General features: G+C 38.9%; 1 protein-coding gene across 2 annotated transcripts in view; it reads right to left on the reverse strand.

Moving 5' to 3' along the window:
* Positions 1–13,306: 13,306 nt before the first annotated feature.
* The window catches only part of myom1b (myomesin 1b), a 55,342-nt gene continuing 52,972 nt past the window's right edge, over positions 13,307–15,676 (reverse strand). For both annotated transcript variants that reach the window (XM_060933028.1, XM_060933020.1), the window contains one exon: positions 13,307–14,494. In XM_060933028.1, coding sequence (XP_060789011.1) covers positions 14,234–14,494 — 261 coding nt within the window. In that variant the 3' untranslated portion in view covers positions 13,307–14,233. The remainder of the gene's footprint in view (positions 14,495–15,676) is intronic.

Consider the following 15,676-nt stretch of genomic DNA (forward strand, 5'->3'; position numbering starts at 1 on the left):
GACTTGCCATTGTTCTACTGAAATAAGCATGCCCTGTGTCCGAAATCGCTCACTCGTTCACTACTCCCTACTCCCTACATAGGGAATTACTATATAGAGGACTATATAGTGAGCTCATTGGTAAAATGAAAAAACGCTTTTGGACACTAGTCCATCATGCTGGTATTTACATCATTACTGTCGCACGATTAAAACATGCCATATCAGCCGGCTGGTGGGTTTTCAAAATAATAAATACATGCATGTATTTTTGTGATAAATACATCTTATACTGAGCACATTTCCCACATTAATCAATACAAAGTACCTGCATCTTTCAGTTCTTTTAAATCAAGGCTGAATACTTTCTTCTTTGCTGCTGCCTTTTATTAAATCAAATTTGAGACTTTTAATTTGATTTCTTTCAGTGTGACTTCAATGCATGATGGGATATATTGCTTGGTTAGTGACCATCGGTTGTACACTACTTTTCGTGATGCATTGTGGGGTACTTTGATTGATTGATTGATTCTGAACAGTAAAAAAAGATATAAAAACAAACAAAAAAACAACAAAAAATACAAATAAAAAATGCAATCATCAAAACATCGTCATAAACAGAATAGCGTAGCTACAAGGCAATAACATAATAATGTTTGGAAAGGATTAGGAAGAAGTAAATAACTTATCAAATCCTAACCCTCTATACCACCGTTAATCAAACGTCACTTTCCACCATAATAAACTATATATACACAAAAGAAAGCAAAATCAACAAAAAAACATACCAACATACCAAGACATACCAACATGGTATAATATCGACCAAATCATATATACAAATACTTATGCATATATACACACATACAATACATATATACAGTACATACATATACACATACCTATAACTATACACATCCATACATATACAGACACCCATATCATAATTATGCATATTATGCTTATATATTATATACAATTACACACACACACACACACACACACACACACACACACACACAAATACTCACTTTTTATCCGTATGTACCCATACCCACATATATACACTTATATTATCAATAGCATGTTATTGTAATTCCTCCTCCCTATACCTCATAAAGATCTGTTCCTTATACCTTTTTTTGAATTGGTTTATAGTTGTACATTTCATGAGCTCCACATTCAAACTGTTCCATAGCTTTACTCCACAAATAGAGATACTGAACATTTTTAATGTTGTCCTAGCACTGCGAATTTTAAATTTCAATTTCCCCCTAAAATTATAGCCCCCCTCTCTATCCGAGAACATTATTTGGATATTCATTGGTACTTTATAATTCCTTACTTTGTACATTACTAAGGCAGTTTTATATTCTATAATATCCCTGAATTTTAAACATTTTGAATTTAAGAATAGTGAATTAGTATGATCTCGGTAACCAGCACTATGAATTATTCTTATAGCTTTTTTTTGAAGTATAGTTATTGCATGAAGTGAACATTTATATGTATTTCCCCACACCACTGAACAGTAATTTAAGTACGGTAAAACCAGGGAACAGTAAAGAATGCGGAGTGAATTATAGTCCAGGACGTGCTTAGCTTTACTCAACACAGATATGCTTCTTGATAGATTCATTAGTATGTATTTTATATGTGATTTCCAATTAATTCTATCATCTATTATTACCCCAAGAAATTTATTATTAGAAACTTTTTCAATATCAACACCATCTACCTGTACATTTATTGCCCGATTTATTTTATAATTATTAAATAACATGATTTTTGTTTTCAACAGATTTAATGATAATTTATTTCGATCAAACCAACTTTTTAACCTAGACAATTCTGAAGAGATTGTTTTCTAACTCATGTAAATTTGTTCCAGAACAAAACATATTTGTGTCATTTGCAAATAATACCATCTTAAATATCTTTGATACATTGCACATATCATTTATATAAAGAATAAACAGTTTAGGACCCAATACTGACCCCTGAGGGACACCACAATCAATATTCAAACGAGTTGAGACAGTCACCCAACTTCACAAATTGTGTCCTGTTGCTCAAATAACTTTTTATCCGATTTAATACAACTCCCCTTATCCCATATTGTTCCATCTTATTAATTAATATATCATGATTAATAGTATCAAAAGCTTTTTGAAGATCAATAAATATCCCAGCGACATATCATCTATAGAGTTACTGATTTCTTCAACTGATTCTATTAGTGCCATCTCTGTTGATCTATTTGCTCTAAATCCATATTGACTATCACTGAGTAGTTTGTATTTTTCAATGAATTTATCTAATCTGTTATTGAATAGTTTTTCAAGAATTTTGGATAATTGAGGAAGTAAAGAAACAGGTCTGTAATTTGTGAAGTTGTGTTTGTCCCCAGATTTATACAATGGAATTACTTTTGCTATTTTCATATTGCTTGGAAATGTACCGGTGCACTATATAGGGTGTAATAATCATCACTATCGTTTCGGACAGCACTACAAAATAGCATCCTCACTATACAGTGGTACTTGAAACTTTGTGAGCCCTTTAGAATTTTCTATATTTCTGCCTAAATATGACCTAAAACATCATCAGATTTTCACACAAGTCCTAAAAGTAGATAAAGAGAACCCAGTTAAACAAATGAGACAAAAATATTATACTTGCTCATTTATTTATTGAGGAAAATGATCCAATATTACATATCTGTGAGTGGCAAAAGTATGTGAACCTTTGCTTTCAGTATCTGGTGTGACCCCCTTGTGCAGCAATAACTGCAACTAAATGTTTGCAGTAACTGTTGATCAGTCCTGCACACCGGCTTGGAGGAATTTTAGCCCATTCCTCTGTACAGAACAGCTTCAACTCTGGGATGTTGGTGGGTTTCCTCACATGAACTGCTCGCTTCAGGTCCTTCCACAACATTTTGATTGGATTAAGGTCAGGACTTTGACTTGGCCATTCCAAAACATGAACTTTATTCTTCATTAACCATTCTTTGGTAGAACGACTTGTGTGCTTAGGGTCGTTGTCTTGCTGTATGACCCACCTTCTCTTGAGATTCAGTTCATGGACAGATGTCCTGACATTTTCCTTTAGAATTTGCTGGTATAATTCAGAATTCATTGTTTCATCAATGATGGCAAGCCATCCTGGCCCAGATGCAGCAAAACAGGCCCAAATCATGATACCACCACCACCACCATGTTTCACAGATGGGATAAGGTTCTTATGCTGGAATGCAGTGTTTTCCTTTCTCCAAACATAATGCTTCTCATTTAAACCAAAAAGTTCTATTTTTGTGGTCTCATCCATCCACAAAACATTTTTCCAATAGGCTTCTGGCTTGTCCACGTGATCAAACTGCAAACGAGCAGCAATGTTTTTTTTGGAGAGCAGTGGCTTTCTCCTTGCAACCCTGCCATGCACACCATTTGTTGTTCACTGTTCTCCTGATGGTGGATTCATGAACATTAACATTAGCCAATGTGAGAGAGGCTTTCAGTTGCTTAGAAGTTACCCTGGGGTCCTTTGTGACCTCACCGACTATTACATGCCTTGCTCTTGGAGCGATCTTTGTTGGTTGACCACTCCTGGGGAGGGTAACAATGGTCTTGAATTTCTTCCATTTGTACACAATCTGTCTGACTGTGGATTGGTGGAGTCCAAACTCTTTAGAGATGGTTTTGTAACCTTTTCCAGCCTGATGAGTGTCAACAACGCTTTATCTGAGGTCCTCAGAAATCTCCTTTGTTCGTGTCATGATACACTTCCACAAACGTGTTGTGAAGATCAGACTTTGATAGATCCCTGCTCTTTAACTAAAACAGGGTGCCCACTCACACCTGATTGTCATCCCATTGATTGAAAACACCTGACTCTAATTTCACCTTCAAATTAACTGCTAATCCTAGAGGTTCACATACTTTTGCCACTCACAGATATGTAATTTTGGATCATTTTCCTCAATAAATAAATGACAGAGTATATTTTTGTCTCATTTGTTTAACTGGGTTCTCTTTATCTACTTTAGGGCTTGTGTGAAAATCTGATGATGTTTTAGGTCATATTTAGGCAGAAATATAGAAAATTCTAAAGGGTTCACAAACTTTCAAGCACCACTGTATCGTCCACTGTATAGTGAGTAGGGAGCGATTTCGGACACAAGGATGGACTTCCCTGGAAGGGATGTTACTTTGATGACAGTATGTCTCTCTAAAATCCCAAAATATGCCTCTGTGTCAATGGTACCTTCACATACATGCAACTCACCCATGCCATGGGCAGTGATGCATTCCATACCATCACAGATGCTGGCTTTTGCACCTTTTTTTGATAACAAACTGGATGGTCATGTTCACCTTTGGCACTGAGAACTCGACATCCAATTTTCCTGAAAATAAGCTGGAATGTGGACCCATCTGACCACAACAAATGTTTCCACTGTCTTTCAGTCCATCTGAGATGAATTCAGGCCCAGAGAAATTGGCAGTGTTTCTGCATACAACTAATGAATGGTTTCTTCATTGTGTGATACAGTTTCAGGTTGCTTTTCTGGATGCAGAGGTGGACTGTGTTAAGTGACAACAGTTTTATGAAGTAAGTCCATGTGTCTGTATTTGTCACATTAGCATGACGGTTCCTCAAGCAGTGCCACCTAAGGGCTTGAAGGTCACGCATATTCAACAGTGGTTTCCGACCTTACCCTTTACGCACTGAGATATCTCTGAATTCCCTGAATCTTTTCACAACATTATGTACTGTAGATTTTGAAAGACCTAAATTATCTGCAATCTTGCGTTGAAAAATGTTCTTTTTGAATTGAGTAGCAATTCACTCACAAATTTTGGCACAAAGGGGTGAACAATCTTCTTTACCACTTAACTGAGACTACTTATCCAGTCTATTGTTATAAGGATACCATAACTGAGCGAGACAGTCATTCAGACACATACACTCATGTGATATACAGTACCTATTTCATTTTACCTATGTACAAATGTCAGGAAATTTGTCACATCTGTTTTTCACATTCATTTTAAAACAGAATGAATTCAATCAACTTTATATTCACATTCACTCAACATAAAGACTTTTCTCCATCAGTCATAATGTTTATTTAATAATGTATGAATCAATGACTCAAAAGAAAGTGTTTCACTCATGCATTTATAAATCTACTACAATCTGGGATTCTCCTCTACTGTAGTGAAATGTACTTAGCAGAGACTTATAACAGTGCGCTTTAACACCTCATACCATTTAAGCGCACATGCACAGGCACAAAGAAAATCCGTCTCCAGATAAATATTAAAGTTCCTTTTCTTTCAATCTGATTAAACTTGTTAGTTATCACTGATGCAATCTGAGACAAATTCCTCGCCATTAGTAACTAAATAGGTGACATTTTACTCTAATCAACTTCCTCTTTCACTAGCCCTCATGCATCCACTAATGCCTCAGGTTCTGGATCAGGGAGAGGTGTGGTTTCTGTTCCAGGTGTAGCAGGTGTCATTGTGGGAGTGGGCTCATGTGACTCCGCCTCTTCAGTAGGGAGTTTCAGAATAACAGAGTCTGGGTAAAACAGCACTGGTTAGAACTCTGCACTGTGACAGATTAATACGTTTTCACTGCTCATTTACTATATAACCTATATAGATTATGCTGCACATATGAACAGCGGAAATAATTAACATCTTTGACATCTTACCTTTCCTCTTCATCACTTTCTTTTTCTCTCTCTTTTTCTCATCTGTTGCCTTCTTCTTGTATTTCTCCTCTGATGGGGGAGATGATGTTGGAGAGAGAGATGTTGTGGAAGCAGGCTTTAGAGTTGGTGTAGTAGGTGTAGCTGGTTTTGATTTGTTTGGTGTTAGAGGCTTAGATAAACAATCTGTTGGTCCAATCACCACATTGCCATGTTCATCAGTCAGATATGAAACTACACCCAGGTCACCCATGTTCTCTATGACTTCCAACTGGTGAAGTGAGGACACAAGCATTAGAAATATATTCAGTTTGCTTTTCAACCTTTTTGTAAAGTTGTGTGTAAATGTTTGCATAAGCCAAACCGAAATAAAATTAGACCAGATTTACAAAAGTTTCAGAAAAACTGATTTTCTTCATACTCGCATGGGTACGTTGAGCACTCATACTTTATGGGTGACACAGCTCATTTACTTGTAGTGATGCCCACAAATGTCCATAAAAGTTCAAGCGTACAGGCAGCTGGGAGCACGAAATGAACAATGAGGGCCAGAGGCAATTATAGAGTCTGTTGTGGCCCCAAGCAAAAATTTCCAGGGGGCCCTTCTGACTAGTGTTCATCACCAATATGTTATAAATAATCTGACACCAACGAAAATTGTATGAAACCAAAGTTTTTTAAATTCCAAATGTGAAAATACAATGGTAAAGAACAATAAAAAACAAAATAAATAAGCCCTCGGGCCCCGACTCTCGGGGGGCCCCAAGCAGTTGTCTGCCTTGCCTGTTCACAAGCTGCGCATCTGATGAGGGCAAAGACTAAAAGGCAAAAATGGAAATTATTTTGACTTGTCCATTATCTGTAGCTGCTTATCCTGTTCTGGGGATAGATTAGGGATAAAATTAGCTCATGTTTTAAGTCGTTCAAATTCTGTAAAGCTGCTTTGCAACAATGTTTATTGTTAAAAGCGCTATACAAATAAACTTGATTTGATTTGATTCTACAGGGTCACAGGCAGGCTAGAGCCTATCCCAGCTGACAATGGGTGAGAGGCAGAGTACACCCTGGACAAGTCACCAGGTTATCACAGGGCTGACACAGAGATAAACAACCATTCACACCTACGGTCAATTTAGAGCCACCAATTAGCCTAACCCGCATGTCTTTGGACTGGGGGGGGGGAAACGGAGCACCCAGAGGAAACCCATGCAGATGCGTGGAGAACATGCAAACTCCACACAGAAAGGCCCTCACTGGCTGCTGGGCTTGAACCCAGGACCTTCTTGCTGTGAGGCGACAGTGCTAACCACTACACCACCGTGCTGCCCTATTTTGACTTGTAATAAATAATATTACTATAATAAGCAAACACTTCCATGAGCTGAGGCATTTGGTTATCTTATGGCTTATGGCAGACAGAGCAGCCTGTCGTCTTTTTATATGGTAGCATTTATTTTGTCATAATTTAATGATTAATTTCACTTGTCTTAATTCATGGGCTTGTGTTGCCTCTTTCTTTATTTTTTGTAAACTTTCATTAATTCCAATAATACAAGATGACTGGATTTCACAAACTGTTTTTGATGGTATCTTTTCCCCTGACCTAGTGAAACAGCATGATGTGTTTCTGATAGAGACTCTAAAACTTTTCTGTAAGTCACTCTGGATCAAGAGGTCTGCTAAATGATGCAAACATTATAAAAATAAGCAATTTAAACTCAATAGTATAATCCATATAACTATAAAGGTGCAGTAATCCATCAAATTTACAAGATTTTAAGTTGATCAATATGAGATTTACATTATTTAGTCTTCTTATGCTGTAAACACAGTAAGGCTTCTCATACTGTAAATTTATACACTCTCAGGAGCAGAAGTTGGATATAAATACTTTTGAGATTATGAGATTTTTATGAATACCAAATTTCTTGTGTAAACACTCGCATGAACAATTTATGAATAAACTTGTCTGTATCCAGCTTGATAAATGAGGCTCAATGTTTGGTTTAATATTTACTTCATACCTGCTAACCACACACTAAATTTTCTAGATTTGTGTGACAAAAATGTAAGTCTTAATTGAAAAGCTCAGATTTGAGCTGGGTATTTCTTTGGTGTGTTTAAATGGAATCAGATATCTGACTGATGTCTGTACATACAGAAACACCCAGTTTATTCTGACATACACATACACTGATTGATGTTCATATCTAAGCTGAACATACAGTACCTTCCACAATTATTATAAAGACCATTCCTCTTTACACAATCTCTCCAGATCATCAAGAGTCCTTGGCCCTCTCTTGTGCACTCTCCTCTTCAGCTCACCCCACAGGTTTTCAATGGGGTTCAGGTCAGGGGACTGAGATGGCCATGGCTGAAGTTTTATTCTGTGGTCAGTTAACCATTTTTGTGTTTATTTGGATCATTATCCAGCTGGAAGATCCAACAATTACCCAGTTTTAGTTTCCTGGCAAAAGCAGCCAGATTTTGATTTAAAATGTCTTCGTATTTCATGGAGCCCATGATGCCATGTACCCTAACAAGGTTTCCAGGGTGTTTGGAGGAAAAACAGCCCCAAAACATCACAGAACTTCCACCATATTTTGCAGCTGGGATCGGGTTCTTTTTAGTATAGCCATCCTTTTTTTTTTACACCAAACCCACCTTGAGTGTTTATTTCCAAAAAGCTCCATTGTTGTTTCATCAAACCATAGAACACGGTTCCACTCAAAGTTATAGTAACATTTCGCAAACTTCAGGTGCTAATGTTTGTGGTTAACTGAAAGAAAAGGCTTTTTTTTCTGGAACCTTCCAAATAATTTGTTGGCATGAGGGTGGGGTCTGATGGTGGTTTTTAAGACTTGAAAATTAGATTGCTGCTTCACAGCAATCTAATTTAGCCAGCTGTACCCCACAACACCTGCCAGTGGATTTCCAACTTCCTGTCAAATAGGATGCAATACGTGAGGCTGGGCTCCACCTGTCTGAATTTATGTTCATTAGTATAGGATCACCACAGGTGTATGTCCTCTCACCTCTCCTGATTTCACTCTACACAAGTGACTGTATCTCTGTCGACAGTTCCATCAAAATCTTAAAGTTTGCAGATGACACAACAGTAGTGGGACTCATCTCCAATAACAATGAGCTGTCCTATCACAAAAATGTGGGTCATCTCTCCACTTGGTGTGCCAGGAATAACCTGGAACTTTATGGGGGCTGATTTCCAATGGCATCCCCCAGATCAGCTGTCAGCTCCTATCAATAAGAGACCTGTTCACCAATAGGGCAAAGAAGAGAGCTGGAAAGATTACTCCTGATTCCACCCACCCAGGTTATCACCTTTTCACCAAACTGCTATCACCACCTGCACTATACGCAATTGCCACACCTTCCTTCCTGTAGCCCTCCAGCTTCTTAACAAACTCACATAGGGTCTCAACCCCAGCACCCCATGGAGTCTATTTAAACAGACACAATTCCATGTCCGGATGTGCTATCCTTTTCTACTTGCACTACTATAGTTATTTTTGCAGTAAAATATTACATCACATTGTTTCTGATTTGGGGCGGCACGGTGGTGTAGTGGTTAGCGCTGTCGCCTCACAGCAAGAAGGTCCTGGGTTCGAGCCCCGGGGCCGGCGAGGGCCTTTCTGTGCGGAGTTTGCATGTTCTCCCCGTGTCCGCGTGGGTTTCCTCCGGGTGCTCCGGTTTCCCCCACAGTCCAAAGACATGCAGGTTAGGTTAACTGGTGACTCTAAATTGACCGTAGGTGTGAATGTGAGTGTGAATGGTTGTCTGTGTCTATGTGTCAGCCCTGTGATGACCTGGCGACTTGTCCAGGGTGTACCCCGCCTTTCGCCCGTAGTCAGCTGGGATAGGCTCCAGCTTGCCTGCGACCCTGTAGAAGGATAAAGCGGCTACAGATAATGAGATGAGATGTTTCTGATTTGTGGTTATTGGTCTGTTTTTGCATATCTGGATAATTTGCATGTTGCTGAAAGTATATTGCCTCATATTTGCAGTCATTTGCACGTTATGTAAACTGAGTGGCTTGAATGCAGTACCAATCAAAATTTTGGATGCATCTTCTAATTCTGTGGTTTTTTTATTTTTATTAATTAAAATACATTTCATGCCTTAAAGTAATGATGGATATTGTTTCTCTTTACTTAGTCGAGCGGTTCTTGACATAATATGGATTACTACAGTTGTGGAATAGAGCTATTTACTGTATTTTTATTTACTATTTACTGTTTGATCTCAAATGCATTAAGAAGGCAAGAAATTGCACTAATTAACTTTTGACAAGGCATAACTGTTAATTGAAAAGCATTCCAGGTGACTCCCTCATGAAACTGGTTAAGATAATGCTAATAGTGTGTAAAGCGTCATCAAAGTAAACACTGGTTACACTGAAAAATCTAAAATATGAAACATATTTTGGTATTTTTAACACTTTTTTGTTTACCACATAATTCTATATCTGTTCCATATGTTACTTTATAGTTTTGATGTCTTCAGTATTGTTCTACAGTGAAGAAAATAATCAAACAGAAAAACCTATGAATGAGTAGATGTGTCCAAACTTTTGACTGCTACTGTATGTTATGCTAAACGAACAGCTGATCACACCGAGGTGCTCGCTGACCACCGATATTTATTAGTTTGGACCCGCGTTTCATTTCCTTCACAACATAACGTCTTTTCTTCTCGCTATCTGTTACTGTAGTCGGTCTTTCACGTTTCATTTGCATGCTCCATTTTTCTCTCCTGTTTCAAATTTGTATCCCACAATGCCTTGCGCGAACGGGGAAAGCCCACCATGTGATGCATGACACTGTATCTTGAATTGGGTCATGGTGAAGCAGGAAAGAATAGCGGAGAATTTAGGGCCACATGGCCCTAAATTCATTAATTGTTCTATTTAAAAAAAAAAAACTAATAAAATTGGAAGTCTGTGATTTGAATTCAGGAGCTTTCGGTCCACTAAACAAAAAATAATTGGGTGTCATGGAAAATTCTTTTTATGACCTAAACTTGAAAAATCTGAAAGGTAGTACAGCTTTAAAAATCTTAAATGTTAAAAATCTTAAATGTTAAAAATCTTAATTTTTTTTTTTGCCCAGCTGCTATCTCATCATCTCTAGCCGCTTTATCCTTCTACAGGGTCGCAGGCAAGCTGGAGCCTATCCAGCTGACTACGGGCGAAAGGCGGGGTACACCCTGGACAAGTCACCAGGTCATCACAGGGCTGACACATAGACACAGACAACCATTCACACTCACACCTACAGTCAATTTAGAGTCACCAGTTAACCTAACCTGCATGTCTTTGGACTGTGGGGGAAACCGGAGCACCCGGAGAAAACCCACGCGGACGCGGGGAGAACATGCAAACTCCACACAGAAAGGCCCTCGCCGGCCCCGGGGCTCGAACCCAGGACCTTCTTGCTGTGAGGCGACAGCGCTAACCACTACACCACTGTGCCGCCCCCCAGCTGCTATCACTTTTTAAATTTTGTTTAAAATCAAATCCACGTCAATGTCAAATGAAACCATGCATAGCTGTGCTAATTTAGGAAAGACCATATGCCATCAAATCTAAAGAAGCATGTCAAGGTACTGTAAGTCAGCTTAAGGTTTTGTAAATTTGCTCACTAGTTTTGTTTTGTTGTTAATGCCAACATAGCATTCATTTCAACAGCATTGGAATGTTGATCAGTTTTAAAAAAAAAAAAGTCACATTTGCGTTGTGAAATTTTGGTGTCAAAAATATTTACTGTTACTCTTGAATATTTTAATGTTTTTTTTTAACTTTCACTCAAGTAGATTTTTGTCTCAATGTTTCTATTAGTAATTGAGTAGACTACCCATACTTTTAATCAAGTACAGTTGCTCTGTAGATTTCCACACTTGGTGGCAAGTTTTAAATAACATGGATTGACCTTATTTAAATGTATTGATAATACTCATCACCTGTATTTTCTGTAGTATATTATTATGTACAATGTTGAGAGGTGTTAGAATGTGAAAGTCATCTGTAACATACACTCACCGGCCACTTTATTAGGTACACCTGTCCAACTGCTCGTTAACACTTAATTTCTAATCAGCCAATCACATGGCGGCAACTCCGTGCATTTAGGCATGTAGACATGGTCAAGACAATCTCCTGCAGTTCAAACCGAGCATCAGTATGGGGAAGAAAGGTGATTTGAGTGACTTTGAACGTGGCATGGTTGTTGGTGCCAGAAGGGCTGGTCTGAGTATTTCAGAAACTGCTGATCTACTGGGATTTTCACGCACAACCATCTCTAGGGTTTACAGAGAATGGTCCGAAAAAGAAAAAATATCCAGTGAGCGGCAGTTCTGTGGGCGGAAATGCCTTGTTGATGCCAGAGGTCAGAGGAGAATGGCCAGACTGGTTCGAGCTGATAGAAAGGCAACAGTGACTCAAATAACCACCCGTTACAACCAAGGTAGGCAGAAGAGCATCTCTGAACGCACAGTACGTCGAACTTTGAGGCAGATGGGCTACAGCAGCAGAAGACCACGCCGGGTGCCACTCCTTTCAGCTAAGAACAGGAAACTGAGGCTACAATTTGCACAAGCTCATCGAAATTGGACAATAGAAGATTGGAAAAACGTTGCCTGGTCTGATGAGTCTCGATTTCTGCTGCGACATTCGAATGGTAGGGTCAGAATTTGGCGTCAACAACATGAAAGCATGGATCCATCCTGCCTTGTATCAACGGTTCAGGCTGGTGGTGGTGGTGTAATGGTGTGGGGAATATTTTCTTGGCACTCTTTGGGCCCCTTGGTACCAATTGAGCATCGTTGCAACGCCACAGCCTACCTGAGTATTGTTGCTGACCATGTCCATCCCTTTATGACCACAATGTACCCAACTTCTGATGGCTACTTTCAGCAGGATAATGCGCCATGTCATAAAGCTGGAATCATCTCAGACTGGTTTCTTGAACATGACAATGAGTTCACTGTACTCAAATGGCCTCCACAGTCACCAGATCTCAATCCAATAGAGCATCTTTGGGATGTGGTGGAACGGGAGATTCGCATCATGGATGTGCAGCCGACAAATCTGCGCCAACTGTGTGATGCCATCATGTCAATATGGACCAAACTCTCTGAGGAATGCTTCCAGCACCTTGTTGAATCTATGCCACGAAGAATTGAGGCAGTTCTGAAGGCAAAAGGGGGTCCAACCCATTACTAGCATGGTGTACCTAATAAAGTGGCCGGTGAGTGTATTTTGAAGGTTGCGATATATTTTTTTCTTACAGGGAAAAATGTCTTGATATGGTGGTTCCAAAAATTAATCATTAGACAAAAGAAAAGACAGAAAAAACTTTTACCCTAATCACAATTCATTACAATATTGAAGCAAATTGTTTCTTATTCTGTGTGTGTGTGTGTGTGTGTGTGTGTGTAAGAAAACAACTGTATGGCATTGATAAAGCTCTGCTCAGGTATCTATGGGAACTTCATCCACAGCAGGAACATGAGTGAGGGATGAGAGTGAGGTGGAGGAGTAGAGAAGTGGAGGAGAGCAAAGTGACAGAGACACAGAGAGGGGCGTGAAGGAATATGTACTCTGTTTATTGGAAACAGGAGAGTGACATCATCATCATCTTGGAGTGACACAGGAAGTGGTGCCAAAACATTAACACAGTGAAATGTGATATCACAATTTCTATGCAGTGTCCAGGAAGAGGTGCAGTTTGTGAGATGTTATATCCACTCAAACGTGACAGGATGTGTAGCCATAATTAACATGCAGTGATTTATTAATGACAAGACACATCAGTGGCTTATAATAGAAATATTCCTAACTAAATGAAACATATCAGATATTCAGAGAGCTCACTATCTCTTCATACCAAAGCTTTCATGCTTACATCAGTGTTGCAGGTCTTTTACAATAAAGCAATTCAGACACAACATAATTATTGACTAAAACTAAAGTGCTGCTCCTAGTCCTGAGTTAGATCACACTATAGATAACAGTTTTGAGACAGAAGTTCAGTGATGCCATGAGGACATTTCCAGATTCGGTCAATGAGGACACTTTGTGCTAATTAGCTGTAGAATCTTGACTATAGGAACCGCTGAATACTGATTACTGATTAAGGGAACCTCAGCCATAAAGCATGATGTTACTAAGCACTACTAACCCTATACATATAATAAAGCACTGATTACAGTTTTTCTACATGTTATTCTGGGGTAACTTGGTGGTTTGGGGAAGCAATTGGACCAAGAGTTTTTTTCCATTTTCAACCTTTAATATATTTTAGCACCATTCTGTAACACTTTCCAAAGTGAAAATACCCCTAAAAAGTTGACCACCTGACTGTAATGAGGCTTTCTGAATGCTTGGTAGAATAGTAGTTAAAATATTTTAGCTCACTTTTAAGAAGGCATTTATTAACCGGTTCTGTTTGTCTCAACATTTGTACATATTTACTTGCTCTTTATTGTAATCCCAGTTGTGTTTGTTGTTTTCTACTTTTTCTTGACAGGCATCTCATCAGGGATGAAGACACTTACGGTGAAGTCGCCGCTCTCTGTGCCGTACTTGTTCTTCACCAAGATGCTGTATTTTCCCGAGTCACTTGTGTTTACGCTGGTGATGGTGAAGCTGGCAAACTTGCCAGACTCGAACTTGAGGACAAAGTGATCGTCAGACACCATTTCTCTGTCGTTTTTCAGCCAGGTCACCTCAGGCGCAGGGTTTCCTGAGATATTGCATGTCAGATTCAGGGCCTGGAGGAAAGATATCAAGATGACATTGTTATTTTTTTTTATATTTGTGAGGGAAAACTATGGTAAAGTTTACATTTTTAGAATTTACCCAGAGAAAATCAAATCATAGAAAGTACTAGAATATATGAACATGTAGCTGTAGCTACACACTGTGGATCCGTCTTCAGCTTCCTTAGAGAAACAAACAATGTCTGTAGAACCAGGGCTGGATAATATAGGCATCAATCTGATTCCAATATACGGACAGGTGATAAATCACAATGGAATTATTTATTGGAGGAAACCATAGCCTAAAGGTTAGAGAAGCAGCTTTGGGACCAAAAGGTAATTGGTTTGATTCCTTGGACCAGCAGGAATGGCTTAAGAGTCCTTGAGCAAGGCACCTAACCCCCAACTGTTCCCCAGACTGCTCTGGGTACATTGTACGTCGCTCTGGATAAGAGCGTTTGCTAAATGCCTGCAATGTAAACGAGTCTGAGCAAGGTCTCTCATGAGTTACAAGACACCAGAAAAGATTCAATACATCTTGGCACATATTCTACAAGTCTCTGGAAGAAGTGGACTGCAAGGATGAACACTCGTCCAAAAAAAAAAAATCCCTCATTTTTTCAAAGGGTGGAGAGTGCGTGTTAGCATGTTGTTCCAAAATCTGCTATTGGTGCTTAATTAGGTCGAGATCTGGTGACTGTGAAGGCCATAGCATATATTTTACATGATTTTTCAAACTCACTGAACCATTCAGCGAGCTCTCATGCTTTGACAATGGGACTATCCTGGAAGAGACCACTCTCAACATAATAGAAATTTTTCAGCAAAATGTCTCAGGCTAAAAGAACACCAAAACAATTCCAAATTGTGGAGGTGTGTGCTTTTTCCACTGCAATCTCCTCCTCACATTTGGGACCATTTTTAAGATAGGTGTCTAACTGGTAAACTCTTTTTATAACATTTGTGGAAGTCTTCTCCCTTTCTGTCTAGAGATGAAAAGACTGAAAAGACGCATATCTCCACCTAGTGGACAAAAGTAGAAATGCCCAAAATAGCATGTTCCAAGACTGGACACATTAGCAATTATAAAACACATTAAACATGTTAAAAACGTGTTTTATTTGGCTTTCATTTCTTACTGTTATACTGCTATGGTCTCTTAACTTTACAATAGAGGGTTTCAGAAAAGGTTCC

Source organism: Neoarius graeffei, chromosome 1 (genome assembly GCF_027579695.1).
Source record: "Neoarius graeffei isolate fNeoGra1 chromosome 1, fNeoGra1.pri, whole genome shotgun sequence".
Lineage (NCBI taxonomy): Eukaryota > Metazoa > Chordata > Actinopteri > Siluriformes > Ariidae > Neoarius > Neoarius graeffei.